The sequence below is a fragment of the Dasypus novemcinctus genome, chromosome 1 (assembly GCF_030445035.2).
Source record: "Dasypus novemcinctus isolate mDasNov1 chromosome 1, mDasNov1.1.hap2, whole genome shotgun sequence".
Classification (NCBI taxonomy): Eukaryota; Metazoa; Chordata; class Mammalia; order Cingulata; family Dasypodidae; genus Dasypus; species Dasypus novemcinctus.
Genome location: NC_080673.1, coordinates 75,664,440 through 75,682,194, shown reverse-complemented (window position 1 = coordinate 75,682,194; position 17,755 = coordinate 75,664,440). Strand labels below are relative to the sequence as shown.

Genomic DNA, 17,755 nt, shown 5'->3' with positions numbered 1-17,755 from the left:
ATCTAAAAGAAATTGTTGGAGGGCAGCAAAAATTAAGATTCTAGAAACAGCAGGAGAAGAAATAGGATTGAAAAGGGATATTTTGGAATTGAATGGCATCTCAACATAATATTAGAATGTATATGGGATGGTATAAAAATGTGTGAAATGCAATGTTCAGTGCAAATTGGCCTTGTAACTATTGTCTCCTTATTATCTCCCATTTCCTGTCTCTAAATATACAAGTAAAAACTGAAGCATATAATAAAGCATGTTGTTCCCTGATGAGGAATGGCCATGCTGACTCTGTTAAGTCTGGACACAATTCCTTTATAGTAAGGCCTGCTAGAATCTCATATTTTTATGAATTGCCCTTACTTGAAGAAGAAACATTTCTTTTTCTTATGCACTAGAATCTTGGCATCACTGTCTCCTGGGAGGTTTATAAATTTATAGGTACTTTTAAATTTTATTTCATTCTTTGTATGTTTTAAAGGTGAAATTCATGTTTTCCAAGAGTTTAAATTATGTACTTTTGGGGGGAGATACTTTGTCTACCCATTCCATGGTGTTTTTATTGTTAGCAGATCTAATCAATTACAAAATTAAGGTGTTTTTTTTTAACCCAAGACTTGATTATTTAAATATGCTTAATTAAGCTTCTATTTACATAAACAAAAGTGTTTTAATCTTCAAGATACCTAGTTTTTCAAAATTGTACCTCAGTATGATAACTAGATAATAAAAATTTTCATATAAAAACTTGGTTTATTATTAGGTAGAGAATTTTAGATGCTTTTATGCACAAAGGGTTCCAGTTAGTCTTATAAGAGGAAAGATAAAACCTTGAAGAAAAATATTTGCCCTATGCAGAAGTGGAATATTTAAGTTGAAATGAATTTTCATTTTGGCAATATATTTCGTCATTCACAAATGGAAAGTATCAGAAGCTTATAAATAATGTCAGGGTAGGAAAATCACGATATTGGCTAACAATAAGTAGAGTAGCATCAGGTATTAAGACAGCTTTTGGGTTCTTTCAAGTGTGTTTATATTCTTAATAAAGTTTTAAACAGTGAATAACTTTTAGAATGCCAAGAGTACTGTCTTCCTATCACTGCTTCTTTGTAGCTGACTTGTCTCTTGGAGTGGGGACAGACATTTGTTTTTCATGTGGTATGTCGGGAGTATGAACTGGAAAGGCCAAAATCAGTAATAATATGTCAGCATGGAATTGATCGTCGATTCTGTGACTCCAAGGTATGTTAACAAATGTTAGCAGTAGTATAAACATTTATGGATTCTGAGAAATGAAAGATTGGGATATTATCTTTAAATAAAAAATGCACAGGGAAGCAGCTGTGGCTCAATCTGTTGAGCTCCCTTCTACCACATGGGAGCCCCTGGTTTTCGTTCAGGCGCCTCCTGGTGAAGGCAGGCTCACCTGCACGCTGCGGAGAGCTGCCAGCCCAGGCACCGCAGAGTGCTGCCTGGCCCGCGGGTGCTGTGGGGTGCTGCTGGCCTGCAGGCGCCACAGAGAGCCGAGTCAGCAAGGTGATGCAACAAAAAAAGGGAGACAGGCAAAAAAACACAGAAGAGGTCAGTGAGCAGACACAGAGAGCAGACAGCAAGCAAGCTGCAAAGGAAGGGGGTGAGGGGAAATAAATAAATAAATACAGGCACAGAAGAACGCACAGTGAATGGACACAGAAAGCAGACAACACACAAAAAGCTGCAAGGAGGGGGGGGATAAGAAAAAATGCACAGAGCCATGTAGTAAGCAGTTCACTTTTTTAATAAAATTATTTTGAAAATTCTTAGCGAGTTGTTACTTCATTGTAAGTATCTAAGATATGAGATAATTATGAAAATACATATATTCACAAGTAAATGGAGATATAAAAATGTTATATCCTACCTTTTGCATTTATACCATTAACAATCATATCTTACGCATTATTATACTAACTCTTTGGGATTTGGCTATATATTTATGTAGAAGATGAGCAGTTGAAGCAAGGGGAAGGTTAGACTCCTTATGTGACATGGTTTGCAGCATTCTGGAACATGTCTATTCTGTAATATGACTAACAAATTTTGGGTGTTTCACAGGTTTCCTGACTCCAAAGTTTATGTTATTTCCACTGTATTACACTGCCTTATATTACACCATAAACAGTACCTTCACAAGTGTTGTAAAGCAGATGGTAAACTCTAAGACCATGTGCTACAGTGGCAGTGAAACGTAGACAGCGACAGCTACTTTCCCTTTATGAATTTTTGGGGAGAGGACTTTTTCCACCTCTGATTTTAGAAATAAGAAAACCTGGAAAACATGATAGTTTCCAAAGAGAAAAATATCTTATCCTAATTCTACAACTCAGAGATGATAACCATTGTTAACATTATTGGTTATCTTTCTAACTTACTTTCTCTTTGTATTTATCTTTTTAAATTTCTTCTTTTGCTATACGAATTATATTTGTTTGCCACTTTATTTCTGTGCACTAAAAATTCATCCTGCTTTCAATTTTCAGCAAAAAAATTTTGAAATATATGCTTATTTAGTGACAATAAGGGAAACAGCTGTAATTGGTGAATAAAATTATTTTTTTCTTGTTATCAACACATTACTGGGCTTCAGGGAAGTGGTTAGGCATATATCAGGCAAATAATTGCCTATGAATAACTAACACGTCTTTGGTGCCCCCTTTTAAATTAACTTTTTTGAGGCATTAATTAATAACAATAAACACAGCCTTTTAAAGTGTACAGTTTGAGTTTTGACAAATATTATATATATCTCTGTAACCATCACCACCAGTTTATAGAACATTTCTATTACCTTCAAAAATTCTGGTGTGTTTTCATAGTCGGCCCCCTACTTTAGGCAACTACTTGCGTTTTGTCACTTCAAGTTAGTTTGCTTGGGCCTACCTTTGCATGGAGAAAATATATCCGATTAGAGCATTGACATTAAATTCCTGTACAAGTCTTCTAAACCTGTGACATTGTTACTTACAATGTTTACTATTCTTTTTCAGTTTCTGTAACAAATTATATACTTATTCTACTAAGTATACTTGCCCCTTTTGAATGAATGATACATGGTTACTTATGATTAGTTTTCTAATTGATAACACTAATTGTTTATGATTCTATTTGCTATTATAAAAATATACAATTTATTGATTTTTGTAAATGTACATGCACCCCAAATCCTTTTTTTTTATTTGTTTATTTATTTAAATAAGGAGACAAGTATCTAAAAAGTTAATAATGATAAATTAATTGTAAAATCTCTTATCATTTTAGTTGAGCTGTATTCCTGGGCTTTGTCCAACTTCTGATGATTTGAAATATACTATGACTCGTTTAGCAATAGATGGAGCTGATATTTATATTGTGGAGCATGGCTGTGCTTCAAATATAAAGGTAAACATTTATCCTTTTTTTGGCACTATCATTTTCTCCTTTTTATTAATCTGAAGCTATGTTTCATGAAATATACACTCATTTATAGTTTGTCATCTCACAGAACACCACAACATTTTAGGAGAGACCTTTCTGTTTTTTACTTGTACCTGTTCTCTTCCAGTATTATTTTTTTAAGGCATACCTTTCATCACCTCTTTACTCCAACTGATTTATTATAACATTACTTTGTGGCAGAGATATAAACTGGTAGGTTGCTTGTATGGTAGGGATGTATACTGGCAATGTTTTAAAATGATTTGGTTTTAAATGCCTTTAGGATTTATGCATTCGTATTTCCTGCTTGGCTCCTAAATCCATTTGTTAGCCACCTCTACTTCAGGGTTTGCTATTTAAAATCAACCTTGTTAAATTTTTATGACATTTTGTGTGTTACTGCCCATCTAACTTTTCTTTCCTTTTTTACCCTTTAACTTTTCCTTTTATCCTTTTATTTCTTATTGAATGTGTAATAATTTTTATTCTGTTGCACTTATTTTTGTTTCCCTCATTTCTTTTTTGCCTTTTATTTTCCCTTTCCACATGTTGCCTTTCCTTTTCCATTTCCTTTTCTTTTCTGTTCTTTTTTCTCCCTGCCTTTCCCTCTTTTTGAAATGAATCCCTTATTATGTAGTTTATTCTAAGCTGCTTATAAAAATACAGATATTACAAATTTTTTTTTTCCATTTATTCAATTTTAGATGGGTGCAATTCGGGTTGCCAACTGTAATCTTCACAATCAGTCGGTTGGGGAAGGAATAAGTGCTGCAATTCAAGATTTTCAAGTGAGACAGTACATTGAGCAATTAAATAATTGCAGAGTTGGACTTCAGCCTGCAGTGCTTAGGAGGGCCTATTGGCTTGAAGCTGGGTCAGCCAATTTAGGACTTATTACTGTTGATATTGCGTTAGCTGCTGATCATCATTCTAAACATGAGGCACAAAGACATTTCTTAGAAACTCATGATTCCAGAACTAAGAGGTAAGTGAAAACTTTAAGAATAGCAGTGGTCTCAGATTAAGATGAAAAATACTAGAAAATTTTAGAGGAAATTATAATGTAAGAATGGAATAAGAACATTTTAAGTAAAGGCCTAAAAAGATTGTGCTGTTGTTCCTTAATGGACGTATAAGGACCAGATAATTAAATAAATACTTTATATGTCTATTCTCTGGTGATGGTATGGTTACTGTAATTACTGTTATTTTCTGATGGATTTCTAAACAGATTATATTTGTGAACAATGAAACATATTTAAATTATTCGTCCCCAAATAACTTTTTGTAGAGCACTACCTTTGCTTCCTCACACCAGCCTTCCACTTCCAACTCATCTTTCCTAAAAACCACCATTAATATCACTGTGCATTCTGCAAAACTCCTTAGTTTGTGTGCCTTCAGAAATTCAGTGAAGAGTGAGTGGAAAGCAGACCTCTTTCCATTGGTCCTTTTTTTTTTTTTCTGTTAGAGGTACTGGGGCCAAGAATTGAACCCAGGACCTTGTATGTGGGCAGCTGGCATCCAACACTGAGCCAAATTGACTCCCCTGAGTTGGGTCTCTTGTTTGGATGGTCTGCTTGCTTTTTGGTTTTTTTTTTGTTTTTGTTTTTTTTGTTTTTTCACCTGGGAGGCACTAGGAACTGAACCTGGGACTTCTGTGTGGGAAGCAAGCACTCAGCCTCTTGATCCCCCATCTGCTCCCTCCATTGATCCTTAAGAAATGATTATATCTACCTTTTAAAAAGTTGCCAGATCCTCTTCCTGAATCACTTCCTTTTAAAATGACTGTGAGATTGTTTCCATCGTCTCCTCCCCCATTATAAAGTTAATACATCCTTATTCTAAAAATGCAGGAAACTGTCAAGAAAAGGAGGATAATTCTTATACTTCTCCCACACAGTTTTGTCATATTTTAATGTTTTTTTTTACACTTGAGATCATTCTGTATTTACATTTTTAAAATCTACATTTGCATTAAATTTATATCCTAAGCATCTGCCTGCATAACTGAAAAGTTTATGAAGATCATTTTAAAGTAATGGTAATACTGCACCAAAAAGATACACCATGTTTTACTTAACCATTATTCTTATGTTAAATATTTAAATTGTTTCTAAGTTTTCCATTATAAATATTAGTAAGAGAAACATCTCTGTACCCCAAATGTCATTTTCCATACTTCCTGATTATTTACTTTAGTTTTCTAGTAAGTATTACTGGGTTAAAAATTAAGAATTTTGAAATGCATTTAAAGATTACTTATCAGAAAGATTATTTCAGTGTATATTCTGAGTGGCTTTTTAGGTGAATTCCTGTCTCACTGAACCTTTGCTATTCTTTAAGTGTTTTATTATAACTGAAATCCCTCTATTTTATTTTGCATTTCTTTATTTCTGAGATTCATAATTTTTTTCATACCTTTTTTCGCTGTTTTGATTTTCTCATTTCTGCATTGTTGGTTCATTTTCTATATACATTTATCTATATTGGATTCCTATTCTCTTACCAGTTTTTAAGAGCTCTTTATAAATTATCACCTTTTTTTGTGATCTCTGCAAATATTTTCCAGTTTGGTTTATTTTTTAACTTTTTAATTCTTGCACGTTTTAATTTTTTTAAAAATCAATTTTATTGATACAGATTAATAAAGAATATAGTTCATCCAAAGTGTACAATCAATGGTATTTGGTGTAATCACATAGCTGTGCATTTATCACTACAGTCATTATTAGAGCATTTTCATTATTTCAATAATAATAAACAAAAACAAATAAAAGTCTTCACCTCTCAATCTCTCTATGCTTGCCCTACTGTACATAGCTGCTATTTCTGGCTATTCTTGCACAATTATTTATTTACTTATTAAGCAGTTTTATTGAGCTATACCCACATACCTTAATTTTTATGTTCAAGTAACAGTCTTCGCTTTTGTGGTTTCTTCTATAACTTTTGGAAAATACTTCTTTTGCTAGAAATCAGATGGTGCTTATATTTCATTTTTTTCTTTTTCTTTCCTTTACATATAACACTTAATCCATCCAGACTGTGCGTGTGTGGGTATGAATATAGGTAAGACTTTTCTGCAATTATCTATCCACAAATACAGAGAAAAAAAATGTACACCTAGTCCATTTTCATTTCTCCACAAAATGGATAGGTATTTTCATGTAATTATTTTTCCAAAAGAACTTTAGGACTGAATTTTTCAGGTTAGAAGAAATTCTCTTGAGGTTTTGATTGAGATTACATTCCATCATCTAAAGTAATTTAAGAAGGCTTGACAATCATGTAAATTGGAGTATGAAAGCTCATGTGTGGAGAATGTTTTAAAAAACTTGGGTTTCTTTGTTAATTATTACTCAGGAAGCCTGTTAATGTGAACAAAGTGCCCGTGTCTGATTAGGTCAGGTGCTGAAGCGAGGTACTAGTGAACCTAAGGAGGTGGTTCCAGGTAACTTAGGTTGCTTTATGTGGGTCATTTAGGTTGATTAGATAGCCAGGGTTTCGCATGCATTTGCATTGGTTCCTCATGCCACTCAAGTAGGATTGGATGAAAAATAGGATGCCCAGTTAAATATGAATTTCAGATAAACAATAAATAATGTTTTAGTAGAAGTATGTCCCTAGTTTTGCATAGGACAATCTTATTTGCTAAATCTGGCAACCCTATCCCTAAATCCTGTGGGAGTGACTCAAAGGGCTCATAATGGATGCCTGCCTGCACAGTGGGTTGCTTTAAAGGAAAGGAATACTGAGGTTAAGGAATCTAACACTTTTATAGTAAAAGATTGCCCTTTTCTGGTGTGAAAGACTTCATTCCTCCAGGTTGCTTGCTATGAGCAAAACCCCGAGAAATAGACTGAGTAAACAGTGGTCAGAACCTTGCATTCTTGGCATACCCAGCAAGAACATGTAAGGATACATAGGGCCCATGATGAATTGCTTCTGTTTACATAGTAACTATCTTCAGCATGGCTCTGTTTGTGAATATTTGAGGAGTTGGGGAGAAAAGGTATATTCATTCTTGATATTACTAGAAAAGCTACCACACACATAAATTTCATTAGATTCATAAGTTTCATTAGATTCATGTTTCCTAGAAGTGTTGTTCCCAGATCACCAGCATCAGCATCTCCTGGAAAGTTGTTAGAAATTTACATAATCAGGCCCTTCACAGACCTATTCAATTAGAAATTCGGGGAACAGAGCCTTGTAGTCTATATTGAAACAAGTTCTTGGTGATTTTTTGGAAAATTTATTATTTATATCAGTGTTACAAGTTACTCAATAAATACAAGATAGTAGCTACAATAACAGTATGCTTTTTCAGTGGTTACATTCCCCTCATCCCCATTTTTGTTTATTCCTTAATCATGAGGGATTTGGGATGAGGTTCACTAATTATAGGTTCAGATAAAATAAGAAGAATAATCAAGATTAGGGGATTTATAAATGAGTATAAATATATTATATTGGGGAAATAGATTTATATATATATTCCCAGATAGGGCCCATTGAGGGGGCATTGATCTTATATACCCATGTGGCTTACCTATGGTGTCCAGACTTCCCTATGATCCTCAGAAGCACTTTTGTTTAAGGCTTTGCTTATTGTGGCAGTTTGTAAAGTCTGGCTGAGATCTGCATAAGTGTGACCTCTGGAATGACCTACTGACTCACTTTGAAATCTCTTAGCCGTAAACACTCTATTTTACTTACTATTTCCCTCTTTTGGTCAAAGTCTTTCTCTGTATGCATCACTGATTAGCACATGGTAATAATCCCTTGTTGCCAGGGAGGCTCATCCCTGGGAGTCATGTCCCATGTTGGGGAGGGGGTGAATAGTGAGTTTATTTGCAGAGTTTGCCTTAGGGAGAGGCCAAATTTGAATAACGAGGGGGTTTTCAGGAGAAAACTCTTAGGCATTAATTAAACTTAGGGTGAATTTCTTAAGTGTAAGCCTTAAAGATTGAGGCCTTGGCTTATTGGCTGGTGTTCTTTTATTAGGCAAGGATTATATAACCCAGAGCTTTATGGCATCTTATTTGAGAAAATAGTATCTTGGTGATTTTGATGCAGGCTGAAGTTTGAGAAATAGTATGTTGAATTATATAAAGACAAGGAAGAGGTGATAACATTTGCTATGTAACTTTGACAGTATTTCATATTTTGCATCAGCTGCTTTATATATGTTAATGACAGTTAATTCTCACCACAGTCTTATAAGGTGTATCATACTATCATTTTACACATGAGGAAACTGAGGCTTATAGGTAAGTACTAACCTTACCAAAGTCCTCGAGCTAATAGTAAGTGATACAGGTGGAATTAGAACCCAGGTCTAGCCTACTCCAAAGCCATGCTTCTAGTAAACTTTTTGCTTCAGATGAAGTTAAAAAAAATTCTATGGAATAAGATCTTTTATTTTGATAGTACTTTCAAATATTTTTGCTGAGTAACTATTGATTCTTTAAAAGAAGACTGGGAAGCAGACTTGGCCCAATGGTTAGGGCATCCATCTGCCACATGGGAGGTCCGTGGTTCAAACCCCAGGCCTCCTTGACCCCTGTGGAGCTGGACCATGTGCAGTGCTGATGCGCACAAGGAGTGCCATGCCATGCAGGGGTGTCCCCTGCGTAGGGGAGCCCCACGCGCAAGGAGTGCAGCCTGTTTAAGAATGGTGCCGCCCACACAGAGAGCTGACACAACAAGATGACACAACAAAAAGAAGCACAGATTCCCGTGCCGCTGACAACAACAGAAGCGGACAAAGAAGAAGATGCAGCAAATAGACACAGAGAACAGACAACCGGGGTGGGGATAAATAAATAAATAAAAGAGGACTGATTTGAAATTGATAATATATAATTGAAGTAATACCACAAATTCTCCCTGTTCTTAAGGCCTTCTCACATGTTTTTTTGAAATGGATGCCCCCTAACTTGATGCACTCATTCCATCTCATCTTTCACATTTCCACTTAAATATTTCCTCCAGAAAAGTTCCTCCTGTTTTCTCTGTCATGGTGCCCTCTTTATCTCATAGCACTTACCATGATTTATGATTAAATATTATTGTCTTGATTATGATCCATCTTTACCTCTGTTCTATAAACGTCATGTGGATAAGGCTTGTATCAGTATTGCCTATCCCGATACTATGCACATAGTAAGTTCAATAAATATCTGTTAAATGAGTGAAAAGTAAAGATGATGATATTTGTTCTGTCTCCCTAGAAGGGCCCTGAGAATCAAATGAGATAATGTACATGAAAATGCTTGGAAAAATGAACTGTTAAAGTAAGGTCATTTTATTATTTAAGGTAGAAAAAAAGGAATAAAGATACAGCTTCTGAACTTGATGATTGTTATCCAGTATTTTTTAAGAAAAGAGGGGATTTAATAAAGACTGACAGATTTACATGGAGTTCACTTGCACAGACCCTGCAGTATTTTACATACATTCTCTTCCATTATCTTAATTCTTAATATCTTATTTATAGTCCTTATTCTTATTACAAGAGTAGAAATGAATGATTTTTCTCTAAAATGTATAATAGTACATTATTTTAGTTTCATTGATAAGTAATGTCTTACTTGTCCCATATTTATAATATTTTGGTGTACTAAATTTGCCATTGAAATATGCCCTGGAATGCAAAAGGTGGTAAATTTTCCACTTAATGTAATTATACCAACAGTTTTATTTTTTAAATTAATATTTTAAAAATTTTAGTTCCTTTGAAATTATTTACTTTTAAAAATATATATATTTTAAAAAGATACTTAGATTACATAAATGTTACCAAAAAATATAGGGGATTCTCATATGCCCTGCCTCACTCCCAACCCCTCCCACATTTTCACACATTAGTAACATCCTGCATTAGTGTGGTACATTTGTTACACTTGATGAACACATTTTGGAGCATTGCCATTAAGCATGGATTATAGTTTACATTGTGGTTTATACTCTGTCCTTCACAATTTTGTAAGTTATGGCCAGATATATCATGGCCTGTATCTGCCATTGAATGCCATTCGGGACAATTCCCAAATCCTGAAAATGCCCACATATTGCACCTTTTTTTCCCACTCCCTTCCCACAGAACTCCAGTAGCCACTGCTTCCACATCAATGATAGAAGTTCTTTCATTCCTAGAATCACAATAAGTATAAGTAGCATACCAGTAAGTCTATTCTAGTCTATCATTCATTCCCTAATCCTGAGGATTTTGTGATGGTATACCTACTCCACTTCTTATTGAGAGGAGACTTAGGTCCCATGGGGGCAGATGGATGGGACTATTCTTGTTTTATTTACTTTTTAAAAACTGGATTTAAATATCTAATTTTTCTATTTGCTTCTTTTGAACTCTTTTATATTTATGTATACTATATCTTTACTATTATTGTTCCTACTCATTTCTGTCTCATTTTACCCTGGTGAAACTGTTATTGTTTTAGAAAGGCAAAATGATTAAAAAGGCATATCACAGTAGAAATAAACCTTTGCGTTTGTATTAACATTGTCTTTGAGAAATATTAGCAATTAACTTATATTTAACTCATTTTCTGCCAAAAAGTTTTTCATTTCTTAATTAGTTTTTCTTGTTGATTTTTGTTTGTTTTGTTTTGGGTTCTGTTTAGGTTGTGGTTTTTGTGGCCAGATGATACTCTGAAGAATAAGAGGTGTAGGAACAAGTGTGGTTGTCTTGGTGGCTGCAGATTTTTTGGTGGCACGGTGACTGGCCTAGATTTCTTCAAACTGGAAGAGTTGACACCTTCCAGTAGCTCTGCATTTTCAAGTACGAGTGCAGAGTCTGATATGTATTATGGACAGTCCCTGCTACAGCCTGGAGAATGGATTATTACTAAGGAAATTCCCAAAATTATAGACGGTAAGAAAATACATTATTTTGTCACTTGTGCTAATCTTTCATTACCTTCATCCCTGCACTGTTTTGAGAGAAGTTCATTGTTACTTTGTTCGACTCATTTACTTTTTTGATGGAGTTCAGTATAAGCCACCTTTGTTTTACCGGTAACTTAACTAAAGCCTGATAAAACCAGTGAGTTTTTCAGAGTTACTCAAGACAATAGTAGATCTAGTATTCCGATCTTCTAATATTGACATGGTTGATTTCCCTAACCAAGCTTATTCTAATTATTTCCTTATGTATCATTTTCCTATAATTCAACATGCAGATATATATTTAGAAATAGCTCTGCTTTAAGGTAATAGTGGCTTTATCTGCTTACTTTTACAGGCAGACTTATCAATAGTAATATTTATACTGTTGATCCCCATGTTTCCATCTTCTTTTGCAAAATATTTTATAATGATTATTTTCATTATCACTGAAATTGAACATGTCAGCAAGATAAATCATGTCCTCCCTTAGCGTCTCTAAGATAAGATAAATTTGTAAATTTATTAGCCTATATGAGCAGTGAATGGAGGCTTTAAATGTATTAGATTTAGGTTTTTGTAGTGACTTTCCTCTTACTACTTGAAAAATAAATTTTCCTTTGTGTTTTTCAGTTGTTTGTTCCTACAGTTAAGGGCTGTATTTACTTCTTCGTGTGCAGTTCTGTAAAAAAGTGAAATATAGAATATGGTTTTGATAATTCACCAGTAATTAGTCTTTCTTCCTTGATCCATTTGAAAACATTAACTTAGTTTTGCCTTTTCTTGTAGGCAAAGATAGATAGGAAAGAAATAGTTTTAGCTTTAATAGTTTATCAGATTGAGTTTCCTTACATAAGGGACTCTTAGAAAAAAGAGGAGGACTGCATTTACCAAATTCTTGGTTAAGTAGATTTTCACTGAATATTAATACATAACCGTGAATATGTTATTTAAAATTGTTTTGCTAGAATAACAGCAGATTATCTTAAATAATTAGCAAGTAATTAAAGTATTTGGCATTTAAATAAGAATGTTGCTAAATAAAGTTTACCTTAGCTTCTTATTACATTTTCTCAGATTTGAATAATGTTGGTTTGTAAAGGCTTTTACAGACATTTTCTCATTTAAACCCCATACCTACCATATGAGGTGGATATTATCCCTGTTTTATAGTAAGGAAACCAAGGCTCCTTATTGAGACTGCTTTGCATAAACTGATCCAGCCAAGTTTATGGCTTAGTAGAGACTAGAATTAGGGACATCAGGGCTAGTTTGTATTCTTTCTGCTAGACTGCAGCCCTAACTAATTATAAAGACTGATTTTCTGTGTGCAATTAAAAAAACGTAACCATTGCAAACTCAAGGAAGAAAATTTGCAGTATTATACGTAGTGTTGAGATGCAGTGGTGAGAGAGGAGGATTGTTGTGTTAGCAAATCCCTTCTCTAACATTGTGCAAAACAAAGATTATAATTCTTATAATGTATAATTAAGTTGTGTCTATACCTCCTGATGATTCTCTCAGTAGTGAATTGTAATTGCCAATTTGACTTAAGTTTCTTGTCCAGGAACGATGATAATTCACCCCTACATATAAGTACCTGACTCTGACTGTTGAATCTGCCAGGAGCTAAGTATATATGTTGTACAGTGTCAGAATAGAATCAAGAAAGACATATTGGTAAAATGAGGATCTCCTTAGAAAGTAAATGAGCACTAGTTTCCTGTCACTTAGAAGTGAATCAAAACCATTTTTCTTTTTGACTTTTGCTGTTCTAATTTTTATATTTGTTGAAGTAGAAGCAAATAATATTATATTTTAAGTTCTTGAGTCTTCTTATCCCTTAACTTCCATTAAGAACTGCATTCTGTTCAGGAGAATGTTTTCTTCTGCTGGCAGGTTCCCTTTTACCCTTGCTTGGATAACACAGAGATGGATGGAGGTAGGGATGAGGGAATGGGGCAAGAGTTACTTTTGGATCTAAGCATCTGTAGAACTCTTCTGTAACCCTCCTTCCCTGCCCCAGACTGAAACAGGGAAGCTCCACTCTGGCTATACAAGCATTTATTTATTAAAAAAAAAAAAAAAAAATTAGCAAGTACTTTCTGTGTACCAGGCGTTGTTGTTCTAGATGCTAGATGTACATTACGTGAATGATAAGTGATACAATTCCTATGTCATTGAACTTATAGTTTATGTGGATGGTGGTGGTAGTGGAATTCAATAAACAAATAAAAATATATAAATAACTCTTGGAGAATTGAAAAAAGAAAAGATTCCCACCCCCACTCCCAGATATTCTGATTCAGAATTCTGATTCAGAGTATCTGGGAGTGGGGGTGGGAATCTTTTCTTTTTTTAATTCTCCAGATGTGATACCTTGAGATGGATACAGTATTACTTATATAGGTAATATAAGCAGGAATGGTAAACCAGAATGCAGTCATGAAGAAACCACAGACAAACCAAAATGAGGAACATTCTTAAAATTAGGGTGGGGGAAAGGTGCTGTATTGTTGATTCCATAAAAGACAAAATAAGGCTGAGGAAATGTTCAGATTAAAGAAGATATGACAACCGAATTCAGTAATATATGACCCTAGGTTGAATTCTATACTGGAGAGGGCAAAAGTGCTTTAAAGGACACTATTGGTTCAATTGAGAAAACTGGGAAATACATGGTAGATTAGATAAAAGTATTGTATCAATATTAAACTTACTAAATTGATAACTATGCCATGGTTATTTAGTATTCCCATTGTTAGGAAATAAACTTTTAAGTATCTAGGATACAAAGCCACAGTGTGTGCATATTACTCTCACGTGGTTCAAAAAGTATCTTGTACATTATATGTAATCAGAAAAAAATGGGGCAAAATGTGTAATATAGGTAAATATGAATTCTTTCTACTATTCTTGAAATTTTTCTGTTTGAAAATTTTCAAATGAAAGGTTAAAAAAACTGAAAAAAATTCAGTGTCCACAGTCTCTGGATCCATACTTATATATATATATTTCAATCATGTTTAGTATATTGCTATATGACATTAGATGTTTGTACTTTTTTTAAAAAAATGATATTTTAAAACAATTAAAAATTAGGTTGCCATATTTTTCATAAATTGCTTTTGAAATTTTTATGTTCACTTAACCCACTTTTTTTTTTTTTTTTTAGGTAATGTGAATGGCATGAAAAGGAAAGAATGGGAAAGCAAGCCAGTGGGAATAGAAATAGAGAGAAAAACTCAACACCTTAGTCTTCAAGTACCATTACGATCTCATAGTTCATCTTCTTCCTCAGAAGAGAATAGTAGTTCTAGTGCTGCACAGCCTTTATTGGCAGGTGAAAAGGAAAGTCCTTCTTCTGTTGTTGATGGCCATTTGGTTCAAAAAGAGTTCTTACATGGTACAAAAAGAGATGATGGCCAAGTAAGGTTGGTATTCAGTTAGTTTTAGAACCTAATTATCATAGGATTATATTTGTTTGAAATTATGGCAAGAAAAACTTCTTTTCCTTCTATTCCTCCACTTGATAATTTTTTTTCTCTACCCGAACATAATTTTAAATAGCATTTATTTGCTGTTGTTTTTATGATTTTAAAAGTAATTCATATATGCTCATCCAATATTAGGAAAATACAGAAAAGTATAAAGAAAATAAATATTTCTTGTCCTCCCACTACTCAGAGTAAACCCATACTAACATTTGTATATTTTAATTCCAGTGCAGTCGATACTTTCTGTCCCTCTTTCGCTATTCCTTCTTGAAACACTTTCCTCTTTTCTTGATATCATGTTCCAATTTTCCCCCTGCATTCTTGGCTATTCCTTCTCAGTATCCATTGACATGTCCTCCCTGTATTCTTTCCTTTCATCTTTCTCTCCTTCCTATAGTCAGCCATTTGCTAAATGCTTTTATCCCTCCAGACTCTGTTCTGCACCTTTTCCTCCACTCATTCTATACTGTTTTCCAAGATAGTCTCAATGACTGGTTTCAGTTATGATCTGTAGCCAACATCTTTTAAATGTAAAACTCCAGCCAAGGTCCCATAGACCCCATTTGTCCCCATAATCATACCTACCTTCTTTGTATTTCAACTTGAATTTTTCCTGGAGACCTCAAATGCAGTATATAAAAAATGGCCTTATGCCTGTCATTTTAATTAGTTTTGACTCAGTTTTGACACTACCACATCAGTTGTTGAAGTTAGAAGTATTAGGGTTATCCATGACTTCGTCCTCTCTTTCCGTCACTCTCATTTAATTAAAGACCCATAGTATATTTTGTTGGACAAGCATTTAAAGGATGTGAAATAAAACCTTATTAATGTATTTGTTTCCACATGGATTGTGGATATAAGATTATTCTTTGGGTTCCTTTCATTTTTCTTGTATTGTAAGCTGCCTCAAATTCTTCTGGAACTAAATGGGATAATGTACATATATTGTGCCCATTTTGTTACTTTGCATGAATCGTAAAATTTTAGATTTTGCTTTATTTGAACAACAACTGATTAAAATTACTAAAAAGATTTTATAGGTTATTCTGTTTATGCTTAAATTGTATGATTACAGGAGATGGCAGTAGCTTTGTTTTCTGTTTTAGTATTCCTCCAGAAGTTTCAGGAAACAGCCCTGTGTCTCCTAATAATCAGGACAAATCAGTAGGTCAGTCTCCTCTTAGATCTCCCTTGAAACGACAAGCATCTGTGTGTTCCACCCGACTTGGAAGTACCAAGAGCCTTACTGCTGCTTTTTATGGGGACAAGCAGCCTGTTACAGTTGGAGTACAGTTTAGTAGTGATGTCTCTCGAAGTGATGAGAATGTACTCGACTCACCAAAGCAGAGAAGAAGTTTTGGTTCATTCCCATACACACCATCAGCAGACTCTAATTCATTTCATCAGTATCGATCAATGGATTCCAGCATGTCGATGGCTGATAGTGAAGCCTACTTTTCTGCAGCCGAAGAATTTGAGCCCATTAGCAGTGACGAAGGCCCTGGGACTTATCCAGGTAGAAAAAAGAAGAAAAAGCAGACCCAGCAGATTGAATACAGTAGGGGTTCCATATATCACAGTATAGAAGGGCCACTTACTGGCCATGGCGAAAGCAGTCAGGATCCCCGCACTCTGCCATTCAAAACTCATCCTTCCCAGGCTTCATTTGTTTCTGCATTAGGTGGAGAAGATGACCTTATAGAACATCTGTATATTGTAGAAGGCGAGAAAACAGTAGAGAGTGAACAGATTACTTCTCAACAACCTGTGATGAATTGTTATCAGACTTACCTCACTCAGTTTCAGGTGATTAATTGGTCAGTCAAGCATCCAACCAACAAAAGAACCTCTAAGTCCTCACTGCATCGTCCCCTTGATCTGGATACACCAACTAGTGAAGAAAGTTCATCATCATTTGAACATCTTTCTGTTCCAACTTTTAAGGTATAAAAACTATTAGTTTCCACCAATAAGATTATTTAGAAAAATAGGTTTTTAAAAAGTTGTTTTCAAAATTACTTGTTAGTTACCTTTCCAAAAGATAGTAATTCTGATATTATAGTAGGTCTCAGGGTATTAATGAATGTTATAAATTTAAGCATCTCAGATTGAAGAATAGTTTGACTTGTCACTTTGATAATCTGATAAATGTATAATCTGTGTCTGCATTTTACTCCAAGATTAGGATCAAGTCTCTTTTTCTCTGTGAATTCATAGTTTATGTATCTTAAAATAAAATTTTGAAATTGTTTTTAATAGTTGCTTTCTGCTTCTCCATAGCCATGTCCATGTAAATTCAATTCCACTTACTTGACATTTGAAATCTCATTATTTAGTATTAATGTGGTTATTGTTCATTTCTGTAATGTACTCTTTTTAGGAAAGCTGAAAACATAAAATGTGTCAAGATAAATTTATTGATAATAGTCAATGTTTATAATGTTAAAGACCAAAATTAAGCATATGAAATCTTATAGAAATGATTAACAGTGTTCAGAAATACTATCTGTCTAATTAAGGTGTCTAAATTTCATTTATTAATTCAGTCTTTATTCAGATATATATTATATACAGTTGTGTGCCAGGCATTTGAGGCATTTGATGTACAGTGGTGAGGGAAATAGGCCATGAAGCTTATAGTATAAAGGGGGGAAGAAAGATAATAGGTAAACAGGTATATGATTGCATATTAAGAGTCTCATGAAGATGATCAAAGGATGTTTGGCTAGAGAATAATGGGGGTAGAGCAGGGGGAGGGCTAGTAGATTGTATTGACCTTTAAGGGCTCTCTGAGCAGGTAATATTTAAGCTGAAACTTGAAAGAAGGACTGGAACTGAAGATAGGAATTTCGGGGGGGGTAGTCAGGGTAGGACACTGAGTTACAGGCAGA

General features: G+C 34.2%; 1 protein-coding gene across 5 annotated transcripts in view; it reads left to right on the top strand.

The window, feature by feature from the left end:
• The window catches only part of BLTP1 (bridge-like lipid transfer protein family member 1), a 244,407-nt gene that overhangs the window by 78,789 nt on the left and 147,863 nt on the right, over positions 1–17,755 (top strand). For all 5 annotated transcript variants that reach the window (XM_058293107.2, XM_058293097.2, XM_058293100.2 and 2 more), the window contains 6 exons: positions 1,111–1,239; positions 3,295–3,414; positions 4,155–4,435; positions 11,103–11,353; positions 14,540–14,798; positions 15,971–16,808. In XM_058293107.2, the coding sequence (XP_058149090.1) occupies positions 1,111–1,239; positions 3,295–3,414; positions 4,155–4,435; positions 11,103–11,353; positions 14,540–14,798; positions 15,971–16,808 (1,878 nt within the window). The remainder of the gene's footprint in view (positions 1–1,110; positions 1,240–3,294; positions 3,415–4,154; positions 4,436–11,102; positions 11,354–14,539; positions 14,799–15,970; positions 16,809–17,755) is intronic.